Source organism: Sciurus carolinensis, chromosome 16 (assembly GCF_902686445.1).
Source record: "Sciurus carolinensis chromosome 16, mSciCar1.2, whole genome shotgun sequence".
In the NCBI taxonomy this organism is placed as follows: Eukaryota; Metazoa; Chordata; class Mammalia; order Rodentia; family Sciuridae; genus Sciurus; species Sciurus carolinensis.
Genome location: NC_062228.1, coordinates 43,298,650 through 43,317,102, shown reverse-complemented (window position 1 = coordinate 43,317,102; position 18,453 = coordinate 43,298,650). Strand labels below are relative to the sequence as shown.

At 43.2% G+C, this 18,453-nt stretch overlaps 1 protein-coding gene across 1 annotated transcript; it reads right to left on the bottom strand.

Annotated features, from left to right (window-relative positions):
• Nucleotides 1-6,894: 6,894 nt before the first annotated feature.
• LOC124966431 (cytochrome c oxidase subunit 6B1) lies at nucleotides 6,895-16,545 on the bottom strand. The gene is made up of 4 exons (XM_047527689.1): nucleotides 16,422-16,545; nucleotides 13,918-14,034; nucleotides 12,212-12,312; nucleotides 6,895-7,076 (listed from the first exon to the last, which is right to left on the bottom strand). Exons 2-4 carry the CDS (start codon nucleotides 14,021-14,023, stop codon nucleotides 7,023-7,025), a joined length of 261 nt encoding a protein of 86 aa, XP_047383645.1. The 5' UTR covers nucleotides 14,024-14,034; nucleotides 16,422-16,545; the 3' UTR covers nucleotides 6,895-7,022.
• Between the last annotated feature and the right edge of the window lie 1,908 nt (nucleotides 16,546-18,453).

Sequence of the window (18,453 nt, the reverse complement as noted above, 5' to 3'; positions counted from 1 at the left end):
GCTCGGCCCAGCCTGGAGCCTCCAGGAGGCTTCCTGGAGGAGGGGCCATTGAAGGAGAGATGGTGGTTGGTAGTGAAAGGCAAGGAGGGATGATCCTGATGGAGGGAGCGAGTAGGACTTGAGGTGGACAAGCACCTTGGGGTGTCCACAACATCCAAGGGACGCTGCCTTAGTGTCTGGTTGATGCAACTGCAGACCAGGGACCGGTGACCTCTGAAGAACAGAGGCTGATTTGGATTTGTGGTGGTGGAGGCTGGGAAGTCCAAGAGCATGGTGCTGACATCTGTTTGCCTTCTGGTGAGGACTTCCTGCTGCCTCAGCTCCAGGTGGCACACGGAGGGGGAGGCGGGGCTGTGGAAGAGAAGCAGAGCACCAGGGGCTGCCTGGCGCCATAAGAAGCCACCCTTGAGGTAGCTAGGCCTGTTCCAAGAGTGCACGAACTCATGCCCACAAGACAGCATTGATCTTTTCGTGAGGGCAGATCCCTTGCGACCCAAACACCTTTTTAAATGACCCTGTTGACTTTCAACACTGTTAGAATGGGGACCAAGCTCAACATGAATTTTGATGGGAAAAATCAGATTCAAACTATAGCAGAGGCCAAAGTGCCTGGAGCAACTAATATTTAAAGAGCATTTCCAACGCACAGCACACGGTTCTAGGCGCTTGAAATGTTTCAGGCACTGTCCTAGGCATCCTTGATGTACTATCTCTTTTTGCGGGGAAGGAGGTACTGGGGATTGAACCCAGGAGTGCTTTACCACTGAGGCCCATCCCCAGTACTTTTTATAAAAATTTTATTTGTTTATTTTTATGTGGTGCTGAGGATCGAACCCAGTGCCCACATGTGCCAGGTGAGCACTCCACCACTGAGCCCCATCCCCAGGCCCCCAGCCCTTTTAATTTTTTATTTAGAGGCAGAGTCTCGCTAAGTTGCTTAGGTCCTTGTTAAGTTACTGAGGCTGGCTTTGAACTTGCGATCCTCCTGCTTCAGCCTCCAGAGTCATTAGGATTATACACATGTGCCAATGGGCCCAGCTCCACATACCATCTCTTGGAATCTGCAGAACCACCCTGTGAGAAAGGTATTGTCATTAGCCTGATTTTACAGCTGAAATGGATGCACAGAAAGGTCACATAGTTTTCCCAGCATCTCACAGCTGGTGAGTGGTGGAGCCTGAATTGGAACCCTGACAGTCTGGTTTCAGTGCCTGCCCCTTTAATGACTATAGTGTGCTGCCTCTCTGTATCTATACTGCCTTCACTGGAGTATTTAAAAATTTTTTAAACCAGAATGAGATGTTCATGTACTACTTACACAATCTGAAAAGGTTTTAAGAATATCATAAGAGGCCCATCTTGGTGGCACACACCTGTAATCCCAGGGGCTCAGGAGGGTCCCAAGACAGGCATCTTAGTGAGGCCCTAAGTAAGTCAGTGGGACCTGTTTCTAAATAAAGTATAAAAAATGGCTGGAACTATGACTCAGTGATCAAGTTCCCCTGGGTTCATTCCCTGGTATCTCCCCCCCCCAAAAAAGAATATCACAATAGGGATTATCTCCAAGTACTATATTACTACAGTGGGAGGGCGGGCAAGGTTCAGAACACTGCGCACAGCAGGCTGCCACCATGGACGGGCACATGGCAGGCAGAGGAAGGGTCTGCTCACTAAGGCATGAATTATCTTTGGAAGGACGCACAAGAAACTAGTGACAGCAGTTACCTCCTCATGGCTGGATAGAAGGTGGGGAAGAGATGCGTTTTTCCTGTATACTTTTTGTACCTTGAAAAACATTACCTGGACTCTGAGTTCAGGGTGTTCACTTGGTTCTGGCAGCGAAAGCAAGGCCCTAAGACAGGAGCTGGCACTGAGGCAGGGATGAATGTCCTCACGCTTGTGCTGTTTTCCAAGCTCTGGCTTCTGGGCTGTCTAGATTGTGTAGGGATGGTGGCCTCTTGCCTCAGGAGCACAGTTACCATAGTTTTTTTTTTTTTCCCCCCAGTACTGGGGATGGAACCCAGGGTTTCACACATCAGGTAAGTGCTCTACCACTGAGCCACACCCTGAGCCCTTTGTATGTTTTATTTTGAAGATAGGGTCTCACTGAATTGCCAAGGCTGGCTTTGAACTTGCGATCCTCCTGTCTCAGCCTCCTGAGTTACCTGGATTACATGTGTGCACCTGATTTTTTTTTTTTTTTTAAACTACTTCATAGGTGGTGATGAGTGCTTCTGACCAGAAGCACGTATTTGGTTTCTATCTTAGTTTGTTTGGGCTGCCATAGCAAAATATCAAAATATCTTATAAACAACAGAAATTTACTTCTCATGGTTCTGGAAGCTGGGAAGTCCAAAATCAAAGCACCAGTATCTTTAGTGGCTGATGAGGACCTGCTTTCTGGTTCCTAGATGGTGGCTTCTTGCTGTGTTCTCACATGGCAGCAGAAGGGGCAAGGGATTATGGGATTTTGTGAAGGATACAAAGCTCATTCATGAGAACTTCACCCTCATGACCTAATCGCCCACTTCCTAATGCCATCACCTTGGAGGTTAGAACTTCAACATATGAATCTCGAGACACAAACATTCAGACCACAGCATTGTCTCTTTTGGTGACATTCATAGTTATTTCTGCTCAATGCCTGGTACCACTGGGGACTGTAAAATGTTGATATTCTAATTTTCTTTCCTTCTTTATTTATTTACTGGAATCAGACATTTGAAAAGTAATGTAAAACCCTACCGTAAAGCTATATTCAAACCTGTAAAATGTGGGGTCATGTTGAATTGAATACAATGAAACAAGAATCTGAGGCAAGTCAATTATGTCATGTCCAATTTCATGTCATCACAGGGTTTTACTGCCTCAGATTCCTCTTATTAATGCCCTTTGTGATTAACATGCCTTGAGAAGTTTGTTTACCTGCACTAAACCCCCTCCTAAAAAGACACCCCAAAAGGAAACCCACAGCTGCCTGACCTGGGGGAGGGTATGGAAGCTGTCGATTTCCTCACTTGTAAAACAGGGCTCATCATAATGCATTGCTCACCAAGCAGTTGGAAGGCCTGAGATGTGGGAAGTATTTTTAAGCATTTTGCTGGAAACCATACATGGTTAACATGACAGAATACTAACATTTGTTAACCCTGATGGCGGGTAACAAGACAACCATTGTACTATTTGTCCATGTCTTCTGTATCCCTAAATTTTTCATAATAAAACGCTGAAAGGGGGAACAGAGTTTTTAAATCCCTGCTGTCGTGGAAATTGCATTCTAGCTGTAGTGGTACCACAGTGATTAGGATGAATAAGAAAAACACTTGGAATGTGACTGACAAGTGCTTTAGGAACAAACAGTGGAGGGGTTCAATGTGTGGGGGGGCAAAGCTGTAGGCTGAGTGGTCAGGGAAGGCCTCACTTATCCCTGAGCCCCAGGGGAGTGAGCAGCCTGGTTACATGGCGGAGGCGCATGCCAGGCCCAGCCAAACAGCAGGTGCAGATGACTTGGTGCCTGAGCCAGCTGAACCATCTCATGTGCTCACATCCTTCCTGCCACACGGAAGAGGTCAGTGTGGCAGGAAGTGGGAGAGCAAACAGCAGTAGATTTAAGAGGAAATGGGAGGGCTGTACTGTCTTTATCAAATCAAATACATCCAAACTTTGTATTGAATGCTTCTAAACATATGGACTACCTCTGGAGGAAAACAGGAAACAGAATGGTGACAGCCTCTGGGTAGAGTTGGGCCGCTGGAATCCAGGGAGTCCTACACCTTGACATTTCACTGGATGTCCTACTGTTTTGTTTGAAATTTGTGTTTCTTTGCTATTTCTGATGCATGCCATTAGCTTCTACATTCCCTCATGGTCCCTATTCATGTAAAGGACCTGTGTACAGCTCCTGCTACTGGACAGGGGCTTCCTAAGACCCTTCCCTAAGGCCATTTTCCTCAATACAAGAACCATCTTTGCCCACTTGAAAGTGCACCAGATGGGCTGGGGCTGTAGTTCCATGGCAGAGCACTTGCCTAGCACGGGTGAGGCACTGGGTTTGATTTTCAGCACCGAACATAAATGAATAAAATAAAGGTCTATCTGTTAGCACAAAAAGACCGGTAGGAAGCAAACCTCACGCATCATCTCAGCTCTTTATTCAGCGGGGTGAAATGGTGCCCATGGACCCACTCTCCTGGTGGAGAATGAGCCACTGAACAATGAAAGGGACTGGGTTTATCTAGTTTATTTTGAGGGGTGGTCTAGTGAACGTATGTCAGTTTTGCTTAGACAGTCAGGAATGTGGGCCCTTTTGGTCAAGGTCTGTAGACGGTGCCTAAAAAGGATTTTGCTTTGGAGGAGATAACGCCTCCTAGAAAAAGACGATGAAACAGCCTCTCTGCCTGTTACCAGCATCTGGAAAACATTGTCTTGGGAGATGAAGGCTGTCAACATGTGGCCTTCATTTTTACTCCCTTTTCTTTTTCTCAGGCCTCATTATTTTGGGGATTTCTTATTCTCCATATCCATTACTATCAACATCTAAAAATTATATCAAAAAATAAATAAAATAAAGACATTGTCCATCTACAACTACAAAAGAATTTAAAAATTTTAAAAAGTGCATCAGACAAGTTTTTCCACACAGGTGTCTGAGGTCTCAGGAACACACCAATTCAGCCCCAGACAGTAGCACTCTAGTGGCTGTGCTGTCAGTGTTCTGTTGACAGGTTTGGTGGATTATTTTGAATTATGCGGCAATTCCTTTGGGGGCACTGGGAAAGTTCTTATTTTGACCTGCTTACATGGACTTTCAATTGCTGTGATCTACATGACAAAGGCCCAGAACACAGAACCCGCTGTGCAGAACACTGCTCAGAAGATATTAAGAATCTGTTTTAAGTGTCTTAGGTATAATAATGGAAGTGTGCCTATGTTTTAGAGATCAGTATCTCACTGGGCCTGCAATCCTGGCTTCTAGGGCAGTTGAAGCCAGACTGAAGGTCAGCCAGGGCAACTTGGGAAGACCCTGTCTCAAAATAAAAACCCCAAAAGCTGGCGATGCAGCTCACTGGAACACTGCTGGATTTAATCCCCAGTACTGCAAAAACAAATAAATAAAATAAAAATTTAAAAAAATCTGAGGGCCGGGGATACAGCGTGCTGGTAGAGTGCTTGCCTCGCATGCAAAGGCCCTGGGTTCAATCCCCCAGCACCACGAAGAAAAAGAATAAATAAATAAATAAATAAAAATTTTTAAAAATCTGAGATATACACATGCTCTGAGATTTGCTTTAAAATTATCTGGAGAGAGAATATATAAAGAACTCAAAAAACTCTACACGAAGAATACAAATAACCCAATCAACAAATGGGCTAAGGATATGAACAAACGCCTCACAGAAGAAGATCTACAAGCAATCAACAAACACATGAAAAAATGTTCACCATCATTAGTAATAAGAGAAATGCAAATCAAAACTACCCTAAGATTCCATCTCACCCCAATTAGAATGGCGATTATCAAGAATACAAGCAACAACAGGTGTTGGCGAGGATGTGGGGAAAAAGGTACACTCGTACATTGCTGGTGGGGCTGCAAATTAGTGCAACCACTCTGGAAAGCAAAGCAGTGTGGAGATTCCTTAGAAAGCTTGGAATGGAATCACTATTTGACCCAGCTATCCTACTCCTCGGCCTATACCCAAAGGACTTAAAATCGGCATACTACAGAGATACAGCCACATCAATGTTCATAGCTGCTCAATTCACAACAGCCAGACTGTGGAACCAACCTAGATGTCCTTCAATTGATGAATGGATAAAGAAACTGTGAGATGTATACACACACACACACACACAATGGAATATTACTCAGCTATAAAGAATAATAGAATTATGGCATTTGCAGGCAAATGGATGAAATTGGAGAATATCATGCTAATCTCAAAACACCAATGATCTCAATGATAAGCAGATGATGACACATAATGGGGGGTGGAAGGGGGGCAAGAATGGAAGAAGGAGGGACTGTATAGAGGGAAAAGAGGGGTGGGAGGGGTGGGGGGGAGGAAAAAATAACAAAATGAATCAAACATCATTACTCTATGTAAATGTATGATTAAGCAAATGGTATGCTGTTACTCCATGTACAAACAGAAAAAACATGTATCCCATTTGTTTACAATAAAAATAAATTTAAAAAAATTATCTGGAAAGGGGTAGTTAGAGATGAAAGAGATCATTTGTTAACTGTTAAAGCTAGGTAACATATATGTAAGAATTATCATATGGTTAAAAAATTATACATAAGAAAAGTTAGTTGGATGTGGTGGCACACGCCTGTAATCCCAGTGACTCAGGAGGCTGAAGCAGGAGGATCCCAAGTCTGAGGAGAGCCTTAGCAACTTAGTGAGGCCCTAAGTAACTTAGTAAGACCTGGTACCAAAACAAAACACAAAATGTTAAAAATCTCCACAGGACCAGCACAAAGATCAATTTTTTTTGTCTCTTTTTTTTGGTACTGTGGATTGAATTTAGGGGTGCTTAACCCCTGAGCCACATTCCCAGTCCTTTTTAATATTTTATTTAAAGACAAGGTCTAGTTAAGTTGCTTAGGTCCTCACTAAGTTGTTCAGGCTGGGTTTGAACTTGTGATCCTCCTGCCTCAGCCTCGTGAGCCACTGAGATTATAGGCATGTGCTTCCAGGCATTTGAAGCTTTTTAAAAGCTATTTTATATAAACATCCATTCTATTGATTGTCTGGCATGGAGGAAGTGGCCAAAGTTCAATTAAATTAAAAAGTAAAACGAAACAGAGAAGATAATTACTGAGGTCTCCTACTTGTCAGGATCCAGCTTTTTGCTCTGCTGTCCAACTTTTACACACAGAGAGTCTTGGACTTTTCCAGTGAATTTTTATTAGTTAAGTCATGATTCAGCCCAGGGTAGGAACTACCAAGTACCCAGGTCCCCCTTTACCACCCTGGGAGAAGGACAGAAGACAGGAAAGGCAGAGTGGAACCAGTTCAGATCTTCCCAGGAAACGTGCCTTCTGCCCGGCGGTCATCCCAAGTCGAAACCTGTGGAAAGACAAGTCTGTGTCACTCCCTGTTCTGTGGGGAAGCCAGATGGATGGATGTATCTTCCCCACTCTGTCCATTTGTAACTCAGGTGTCTGCTGTGTGTCAACCACTGTCCCAGGAGTCAAGAGAACCAGCAGTGACCCCAAAAGACAAAAATTGCTCTCCTGAATAAGCTGACACACTGGGGGAAGTAATGGGCAGAAACACAGCAGACTCACTGCAGGGACATCCCAGAGTGTGGCCGGTCCTGCTTCCGGAACCTCAGAGCCAATGCTCAGTGCTACTTGTCAGAACAGAAGATGGAATACTAGGCAGCTGCATTACAATGAGGTTGATCTATGTTCTGGCCCAAAAGGATCTTCAAGATGTGTCATCAAGTTCAAAAAGGTGCCAGAGTACACGGTAAAATTCCAAGGTTAATCACAGATATTGCACAGCATAAAAATGATGGTGAGGTCCTTATCCAATTGTTAATACTCTCCTTAAGTGTTCTCTGCTTTGGTGACCTTAATATAGCAGTTATAAACATACTCCTTTTTTTTTTTTTTTTGGTGGTGCTGGGGATTGGACCCAGGGCCTTATGCATGTGAGGCAAGCACTCTACCAACTGAGCTATATCTCCAGCCCAGCATACTCCTTTTGATGTACCTACCAATTCACCTGCCCACACTCACATACCCTCCCCAGCTTTTGCTCTCTCTTACATGTTATATATTAGAAGTGGATAAAAACCTGGACAACAAAAAATAAATCTGAATCCCCACTCATCACTTCCTAGTTGTGACCTTAGGCCAAATCACTCCACCTTTCTGGGTCTCAGTTTCCAATTCTGTAAAATGAGGATACTGATAAAGTCTGTACCTCATGTTTGTTTTAGCACGCTTGACCAAGCGTTTACAAAGAATATGGCCCACAGTGTGCCTATTTTATTTGTACACACACACACACACACACACACACACACACAAACACACAAACACACCTTAGAGCTCTTTCTGTACTGTATCACATAAATCAACACATTCTCTATAAAGGCTATCAAGATAACAGAGCATCATTTATGTAACTGGCTGTTTCTGAATGTCCCACATTACAAACAATTATGCAATGGGTGTCCTCACACATGAAAATTTTTGTAGGATGCTTAGATGTGGAATTGGCAGATCAAAGGACAATTTTCTCATTTTGAGAGTCTGGCAAATCTGACCTCAAAAGTGACTGGACCAACTAACAGAACCAATAGCTCTCTGCCACAAAACCTATTTTGCCAAATTTAACTTGACAATATTAATCTTTTGTAACTTTTGGTCTGGACTGCAAGGTTAAAACAAGTACCTCTTTTGTTTTAAGCTGTGTTTGCCTGATGACTGGAGTGGAGATGAACACCATCTCATGGCTGGGGTTCATCTGGATTCCTCATTCCAGACTTGTATGTTGTCCATAGTTCTCTCTCTTTTTTAATTCCTTGGCTGAGTTTACCTTTTTCCCTTTTTTAATTGTTCAAACTGGCATTTAACACACATAATGTGCTGGGGAAAGATGGGCAATAACTGGCTGTTCTGATCCTTTGGCAAATTCCCTTTTGCCTCAATAATCTCACTTCATAGAAAGAAAACTAGGGAAATCATCCAAATACAGATAAAACCTTTAATGACATGGAATTACTGAACACTAAAACCTCTGGAGATGGTCCGCATTCTCCCTTGAATGTGCTTGTTTCCCTAAATAAACCTCTAAGTCTCTGGTGCAAGCTGAAATTCTTTGGTCACACATGTCAAGAACCCTGTTGGTTTGAGTTGAGTTTCCCCTTCTCTCCAGGAACTCGTTGGACCCTACTTTGGAGACATGTCTTTTTCTATTACATCTATTGGTGGCCCATACAGGGAACTTCAGAGACACTGACTAATTGCAACAATTCCATGGTTGAACCAATGAGGATTCCAACTCATCTCAACAACTGAGACCAGTCTCTTTTCTGTCCCAATTAGATTAGACAGGCAAAGTTCAAACCCCTGGTAGGGAAGGTCTTCATCCCTTCCCAGCCTGAAGCAACCATAAAACATGGATCTTCTCTCCTCATCAATCCTTAAGATTAAGGGCTCTAAGTCTGAGAGTGGGGGATGAGATAGGGATTTGGGAATAAAGGGAGAGATAGCAAGTCTCCAAGGAACCATCCACGAACCACTGAATGCAGGAAATACTGATGAACTGCTGCAGCTCCTGAGAGACTCGCTCCCACCCTTGACCCACACCCTCACCTGCAAAGTAATGTGAGTGCAAGGTGCAAGTGCAGGGAAAACTGGCACAAAATCATGGAGCTCTACCCTGACTCCACCTCTAGTCCAGCCTCTAGCAACCAGCCCCCTATTAACACCCCACACTAACGGGCTGCTGTTTCTCTCTCTGGAGATGGTTCACCTTCCCCCTTGAATGTGTAGTCCTTGTTTTTGGAATGTGTATTCCAAATGCTCTCACTGTCAAGAGCCCACATTCTCCCTTGAATGTGCCTCTGCTTCCCTAAATAAACCTCAGTGTCTTCAGGAAAAAGTAAAATGTAAAAGAGGGGGTAAAAATGAGTCTAGTTAAAGGGGCAGAGAAGTTTTTCTAATTATTAAAGATGATAGGATGATGGCTACCTAATAATGGAGGAGATTATATCGGTGTGAAAGTGGGTATGTAATATATGTTTGACTAAGAACAGAAGTGCAAAACAGTATCTAATATATTCATAAATATAAAAAAACCACGCACACACACTAGCACACAGAAAAGGAGTAGGTGATTCATACCCAATTGCTGGGGGGCTCAGAAAGGGTTAACAAAGGGACCGGGGATAGAGCTCAGTGGTAGAGCACTTGCCTAGCCTGTGCAAGGTCCAGGGTTTGATCCTGAGTAACACAAAACAAACAAACAAAAAACTGGAAGGTGCTACAATATTATCAGCCAGAACAGGAAAATGAAGAAAAATCTGTGTGCCCCCTTTCTAGCTATTATTTTGTGAATTGGTTACACAAAAATTTATTTTTACTTACATCAGTTTTTGGAATAAAGAAGCCAGGGCTGCTGGATATAAAGGGTCCTATGCAGAATGCAAGTGTACCCAGAGGGGACGCCTAAGTGGAGGAACCATAAAACCTGATGCTCTCTGTCTAAGGGGCAGGCCCAGGGACCTACAGGCTAGGTGCAGGGCAATGACAGCATCAGAAACACACTTCCTAGGACCCTGGCCAGCTTGCACCTAATACAGGCTCTGGGATGGATGAGGTGAGGGATGTTACAGAATCACAACATATTATTCAAGATCACCCAGGGAGAAATCTTGGGCCCAGAACGCTCAAAGACTCTTGAGACAATATGGTTTTGAGAGGTGAGAGGAAAACCAACAGCATTTCTAGAGATATAGGCCCCAAAGATTGTATGTTCAGGATGCTTAAAATACTGAAAAACTTCAACATAATCTCCATCAAAAAAGAACCAGTTACTTTTATGCAGATATATATGTACTGTCACAATAAAAGGCTCCAAGACACACTGATATGCCAAAACAAGTCATAGAGTATACAACATGAACCAGTCATACGTGGAAAATTCCACAGTTTATTATGTATGATAAATTTATATAGAGAAAAATGGAATCATTTAATAGCAACTACTTTAGGGAAAGGAGACTGGAGAGTATACAGGGGACTTCTGCTTTTTATTTTACTGCTCTGCTTCCACTTGTTTTTTAAATGAGCACTATTATTTTCATAGTAGTATCACACTGTGATTCTAAGACACATGGGTTTTCACTTATATCTGAAATTAGCATGGTATATTTGTTCTCAGCAATTTAAAAAAAAGATTCAAGTCTGGCATGGTGGCACATGCCTGTAATTCCAACAGCTGGGGAGGCTGAGGCAGGAGGACCAAGAGTTCAAAGCCAGCCTGAAACTTAGGGAGGCCCTAAGCAACTCGGTGAGACCTTGTCTCTAAATAAAATATAAAAAAGGGCTAGGGATGTGCAAATTGCAACACAGATGGCTGGTGCCTCCTCCACTGTTCCCAATTCAGTTTAATACCTGGTACCAAAAAAATAAAATAAAATAAAAAAGATTCGGACATTTCTAAATATATCTTATAGTCAATAGGGTCCTTTGCTTTGATGAAACAGGGTAATGCTGAACATAAATTCTTTTTATTAAAAAAGGAGGGCCATGCTGAAGTTGTGGCTCAGTGGTACAGCACTTGCCTGGCATGAGTGAGGTTCTGGGTTCAATACTAAGTAATGCATATAAATAAATAAAATTTAAAAAGATCCATTGACAACTAAAAATACATTAAAAAAAAAAAAAAAAAAAGAGGGCATATGCCAGGTACAGTGGTGCACACCTGTAATCCCAGAGGCTTGGGAGGCTAAGGCAGGAGGATTGTGAGTTCAAAGCCAGCCTCAGCAAGAGTGAGGCACCAAGCAACTCAGTGAGACCCCGTCTCTAAATAAAATACAAAATAGGGCTGGAAATGTGGTTCAGTGGTCGAGTGCCTCTGAGTTCAATTCCTAGTACCCTCCCCCCAAAATAAAGACGGCATAGCAAAAGGTATGAGAATAGTGACAAAAGGTCTTATCCGATCAGGCTAAAAGAACTGCCTTATTGTGTCTTCATTCTTTGGAGATTCCTATTCAAGTAGGTAAGGATGAAGTGACCTGAGATTTACTCTAGAATACTTCAGCAAAGGAAAGAAGAAAAAAAAGAATATATATGAAGAAAATGTGGAAAAATCTTGGTAACTATTCAAAATTTGGGTGATGGATATAGTTGGAGTGACTGAATAATTTTCTCTACTTTTATATGTAATTTTAAAATGCTCATTATAAAAAAAGGACAGAGCTGCATATCTCTGTTGAGAGCATGACTGAAATTCATCTAGCAAGATGGCCCTGGTTGCCTTGGCTGGGGGTCTGGACTGGTTGAGCTATTGGTGAAAGAAGGAAGAAACATGATTGTAGGTTGCAGAAAAGGCATGAACCCATGGACAGTGTGATGTCTTGTCCTCCCTCTGCCCCTCAGAGATGAGCTCCCACCAAGTCACCAACATCCCCTTCATTAAGTCCCCTCCCCAACATCACAAGGGCCCCCGTGGGAGGCACATACCCAGGATATGGGGCAGAGGGACTTGTACACACGCCGGTACCACTCACACACAGAGACATCACCCCCTTTCGCAGTCATTGCCTTCTGGCAGCGGTGGAAGTCTGTAAAGAAAGGGGATCAGAGTCAGCCCAGACCAAGGGCTACAACATATTTCTGATCAAAATTCAAAGAACTTTTTACTTCATGACCAATTAATACATTCGTACTTACACACAGAGGAAACATAAAAGTATACTAAAAGGGGCTAGATATACCTCCCTAAATTGATTTTGCAACCCTAAAGAACTGCTGTTTAATTTGAAAATTCTGGAGTTGGTAATTATGGCAAAACACAAACGGCATGTGAGGGGATTAGGGAAGTCCAGAACCAGGGCAAGGCAAGGAGAAGATGGTCTGGATGCTAAGTACTAGAGAGGAAGGTAGGAGGGGGATTTAAAAAAAAAAAAAAAAAAAAAAAGCAGGCAATTAAAAACGAAAATTGTTCCAAGTATTCTGTTCCTGGGCACATTCCCTAGAAAAGAAAGACCTGGACATAAAATAACATTTATAAGAATATTTACAGCAGCAGAAATTTCTAAGAATCCCCAAATGGAAATCAAACTAATGTCCATGAATAAAATAAATCGTGGCACACAGTATGACATCGAAAATGAGCAAACCATATGCCACAGCATAGGTCTATCTGAAGTGCTGAATGAAAAAACCCAAACACAAAAGGAGACATACAGTATTCACGAAGTTCATAAAGAAGCAAACTTAAATGTAATGATAAAACAAAAGTGTGATTACCGTAAGCTGACGGAGTCACATGTCTAGTGGGAAATAAGACATGGTATTCAGGGCTGGGGATATAGCTCAGTTGGTAGAGTGCCTGCCTCACATGCATAAGGCCCTGGGTTCAATCCTCAGCACCACAAAAAAAAAAAAAAAAAAAAAAGATATAATATTCAAGAAAGGGCACAAAGCAGGGAGAGGAAACCAGCATGCTGGCAATATTATTTTTCTTTGTGGATTAATGGCCATACAGGGTTCACTTTAGAATTATTCATTTAGCTGTACCACGTTTTATTCATTTCCTGCATGTTATATCACAAGCGCACACACTCACGCACATGCTCCTTTAATTAAAAAAAAAAAAAAAATCATCATCATCATCATCATCAAGCTGGGCATGGTGGTACCCACCTATAATCTCAGCAGCTCGTGAGGCTGAGATAGGAGGATCTCAAGTTCAAAGCCAGTCTCAGCAAAAACAAGGCACTAAATAACTCAGTGAGACCCTGTTTCTAAATAAAATACAAAATAGGGCTGGGGATGTGGTTCAGTGTCAAGTGTCCCTGAGTTCAATCCCTGATACACACAAAGAAAAAAAAAAATCACTATAGGAACCAAAATTTATAAACCCTGCCCTCATCCTGAATACAGTTGGTGATGAGGACCATGGGCCCTTCTGAGGTAAGATGTTCAGAACAGGGCTGGGTCTGCGGCTTAGGGGTACAGCGCCTGCACTGTGAGGCACTAGGTTCAATCCTCAGCACCACATAAAAATAAATAAATAAATAAGATTAAAAATTTTAAAAAAATAAGAGTAAGAATAAGAGAGAGGGTAGGATGCAAAGATCCCATAAGATAAGGCAAAAGGTGAGTGACTTGAGGTGTGAGACCAGGAGAAGGTCTGTGTTCCTCCATCACCATGCCCTGCTTACCTAGGTAGTTCTGCCAGCAGTTCCTGGTCTGGTTCTGGTTGGGGAAGCGGCTGTCAAAAGGGGCAGTCTTATAGTTCTTGATTTTGGTCTTGATGTCTTCTGCCATGATGCTGACTCCTAGAGGCAAAGGGAGTGGGTCTTGGCAGGGGTCTCTGGGGGGCCCGATCATGGGGATGTCAGACCAACCAGCGCCAACGGAGGAGACCCAGACATAAAAGATGGGTTGGGTGTGAACAAGCTATGGGGAAACTTCTTAGTAAAACCAGGCCTGCCTGGTCCCAAAATAATACTAGCTAACATTTACTGAGTGCTTACTACATGCCAGGCCCTGTTCTACACATTTTATTCTTAAGAGTCACTCTAAAAGCAGGGCCAGGCACAGTGGTGCATACCTGTAATCCCAGCACCCTGGGAGGCTGAGGCAGAGGATCACAAGTTTAAGGCCAGCCTCAACAACTTAATGAGACCCTGTCTCAAAATAAAAAGAATTGATGGGGGATGGAAATAGGAAAGACAATAGGATGAATCAGACATAACTTTTCTATGCTCACATATGAACACAAGACCAGTGTAACTCCACATCATGTGCAACCACAAGAATGGGATCCTAATTGAAAAGGGTTGCACTCTGTGTACAATGTCAAAATGCACCCTATTGTCAAATATATCTAAAAGCAACAAATAAAAAAATAAAAACAACTGGGCATGTGGCTCAGTGGTAGAGCACCCCTGTGTTCAATCCCCAATACTCTCTGCCCCACCCCCAAAAGGGTAGGAATTATTACTATTACTGTTGCCGACACCAGGAAGAGACAGGGTATCTAAGTGTCTTCCCAAGGTCATATAGCATACAAATGTCTCAATCATTGGCAGAACCTATACTGCATAGGTTCTTTTAATTGTTTTGGTGCCACAAACTCCTTAGGGTTTTTTTTTTCCGTACTGGGGATCGAACTCAGGGCCTTGAGCTTGCGAGGCAAGCACTCTACCAGTTGAGCTATCTCCCCAGCCCCTCCTTAGGGGTTTGATGAACCCATAAACCTCTTTCTCATAATGTTTAAATGCATTTAAATTTTGCAAAGGATGACAAAGAAAACCAGTTATATCTAGTCAGGGATTTGCAGAGTTCTACAATTTTGAAAAAAATGATGAGTAGAAATGATATTCTGTAACATTTGCAACAATGACCAAATATTTGTGATTGCTGGGTGCAAAGGTACACAGCATGCCTGTAATCCTAAGCAATTCCAGAGGCTGAGGCAGGAGCATTGCAACTCTGAGGCCAGCCTGGACAACTTAGGGAGGTCCTGTCTCAAAACAAAAAGTCAGAGCATGTGCCTGTAATTTGAGCAACTGAGGATGACAAGAGGCCAGCCCCCACAACTTAACAAGGATCTATGCAACTTAGTGAGACCCTGTCTCAAAATAAAAAATAAAAAGGACTTGGGATGTGGCTAAAAGGTTAAGTGCACCCTGCATTCAATCCCCAGTACCATTAAAAAAAAAAAAAAAAAAAAAAAAGGACTGGGGATATAGTTCAGTGGTAAAGCACTCCTTGCTTCAGTCCCCAGTACTGTCCCTTAAGCTCCAAAAATATCTAATTTTGATCCCTGGTAAAGTTAAAGCTGCTGCTAATAATACTGAAATTGTTCCCTCAATACCTAACTGAAAAAAATAACTACATTTCAATTAGAGGTTAGTAAAACTAAGGATGCAATCTCCCCTCCCCCATACCACCACCCCACTCAGGTACTGGCACTCCTTGAATTCTATCAATTGTGCACCCAGGGTTGAAAATCTTTGATATGCCTCTCAGGAGCTGACAGTTTTCACCTGGAATCTGACAGAAAGTGCCTATGTTCCAGAGAATCCAAGAAGTCATGGCGCCACACAGAGGTGCACAAGTCAGTGTCAAATACAAGCGGCCCCAAAACAGTCTTTCGGGGAACCTAGAGGGAATTGAGGGCCGATGTATAACACCAGCCGCTTGGACTCAGTCGCAAGAGTAGTTTTGTGCAAGATCTCAACCTTGTATTAAAGGATAAGGGTGGATCGAAATGTTGCGGCCCCTCCAACGTCCAAGAGGGAGGAGGGGCGAGATAGGTTGCAAACCAAAAGAGCCGCGGCAGGCCACGACTGTGCACTGCTGGTTAAAAGCACTGCAGTCCTAATTACTGGGTCCAAACCCGGATCGCAGTATAGCTTCTGCTGAGTAGCCTAACATCTCTGAGCCTATTTCCTCGTTGTAAAAGGGGACGATCACAGGACCTACCTCATAGGCCTAGAATTAAATGAGTTAATACAAACTGCTTGGACTATTGCCTGGTATTAAGAATGAACTATATTCTCCTCAGCTATTACTATTATCAGAACGACAGGCCCCCAATGTTAAAGGCCGGCGGCCGCCGCAGAACGGAAGCTTCATCCCGTTCTCAGGGAAGCTGGGGTCGAGTTCCTCAGACCTCGTGGCTGGGGTCCCAGGTTCCCGAGCCCGCCACACTCACCTAAAGACGACCCTGCAGCAGCTCACAGCTCAATGTGACCCTTAGCAAAGACGCCAGGGTGAGACAGGAAGCGGAATTAAGACCTGCCGGAAGCTGGGTGAAACGAAGAATAAGAGAGTCTTTCCAGCGGCTAGAGCGCCGCGGAGATGCCGCTCAGGCCACGCCCACACAAGAGAACTGCGACCTCCTATTGGACTGAATACCTATTCATCATCACTGCCTGCCCAATGGTGAGCCTGCTCGGCACTTTGATTGCGCCTTTACCCGGGAAAGGAATTCTGCATCCCGGGATTGGCGAGGAGTGGACGTGGAGAGAATATCCTAGCCAAAGTACTTTTATTCATGCCAGAAATATTTATTGACACTTCTATAAGGGTTGATAAGGCATCACTGAAGAAAAAAATTTCCTACCGTCATAATTATTACGGGATCAATTGTTAGGGAATTGAAAATGAACCAGTCTCTGCCAGTATCCCGAGTCACAGTATGAAGAGTGCTCAGGCGCCACCTCTCTGCTCATTAATATCTTTTCGTAAACCTCAAAAAGCACAATTTACCAAAGATTTGGATGACCGAGGGCTCATAAATCAAATTCCTGCATCACAGAGAGAAAAGGGTCTGTGATGGATCTGGCAGAAATTGTTTCAATCTGGGAAAATGGCAACACTATTGTCTTTCTACTCATGTAGTTGTCCTTGACTCCTATCTTTGTTTCACAGTCCATAACTGATCTATTAGAAATTGTGTTGCTTCTGCCTTAAAAATATACCCAGAATCTTCCTCGGCAACTTGTGATTCAAGCTATCATCTCTTCCAGCCTGGACTATTGCGGTAGTCCCCTCCCTGGCCTCCAGGCTTCCCTGTTGCCCTCTTTAGTATGTTCGCTTAGTCAAAGAAATGCCTTTTTTTTTTTTTTTTTTTTAAATTGTTCTTTTTAGATATACATAGACAGTATTTTGGCATAGTAATGTATTTTGGCATATTATACATACATGGAGCATAACATTCTAATTAGGATCCCATTCTTGTGGTGGAACAGAATGTGGAGTTACACTGGTGATGTATTCATATACGAACATAGGGAAGTTATGTCCATTTCATTCTACTGTCTTTCCTATTCCCATTCCTCTCCTCTTCCCTTCAGTCCCCTTTGTCTCATCCAATGAACTTCTATTCCTCCCTCCCCACTCTCCTTATTGTGAGTTAACATCCATGTATCAGGGCTGGGGTTATGGCTCAGTTGGTAGAGTGCTTGCCTTGCAAGCATAAGGCTCTGGGTTCATAACCCCAACACTGCAAAGCAAAAAACAAAACAAAACAAAAATCTGGATAGTGGAGAGAACATTGAACCTTTGGTTTTTGGGGATTGGTTTATTTCACTTAGCATGATAGTCTCCAGTTCCATACATTTACTGGCAGGTGCCATAATTTCATTCTTTATGGCTGAGTAATAGGGAATGCTGTTAACACCTCTGTCAGGGGCTGGGGAGATAGCTCAGCTGGTAGAGTGCTTGCCTCAAAGGCACAAAGCCCTGAGTTCGACCCCCAATACCGCAAAAACACCTCTGTCAGATGGAGTCCTTTCCTCAGCCCGGAACTCCCCCAACCGACCTTTTGATCTGCCTCTTAATCTAAAGCCAAGGTCCTTACAAATGATCTATTCGATTTGGTCCCTTTAAACCTTCACTTAGCCCCCCTCTTCCTCATCCGCACCACTCCAGGCACACTAGGCTTCTAGCTGTTCCTTACACAAGCAGCCTGGCTTTCCCTTAAGTGCCTTTGCACTCATGGTTCCCCTAGCTTGGAATGCTCTTCCTGTAGATGGCTCCCTCTCTCCCCTTCTTCAGTTCACTCAGATGTCACCATTTACGAGTCCTTGTTTAAAATTGCCATCTTGTCAATCTTCATCCTCCTTCCCTACTCCACAGCTCTTATCTTCTCACATGCCATATCCTTCCTTTTAAATCATGTTTACCTCTTTTTCTGTCTCTTTCAATAGAATAAAGGCATCGTAAAGGAGTTTTTGTCTCTT

Coding starts and splice junctions, on each gene's coding strand:
- LOC124966431 (XM_047527689.1), bottom strand. CDS start 14,023: ATGGCAGAAGACATCAAGACCAAAATCAAGAACTATAAGACTGCCCCT. Junction 12,313..13,917: donor CTGCTGGCAGAACTACCTAG/GTAAGCAGGGCA, acceptor CTTTCTTTACAG/ACTTCCACCGCTGCCAGAAG. Junction 7,077..12,211: donor CCCTCTGCCCCATATCCTGG/GTATGTGCCTCC, acceptor GTCTTTCCACAG/GTTTCGACTTGGGATGACCG.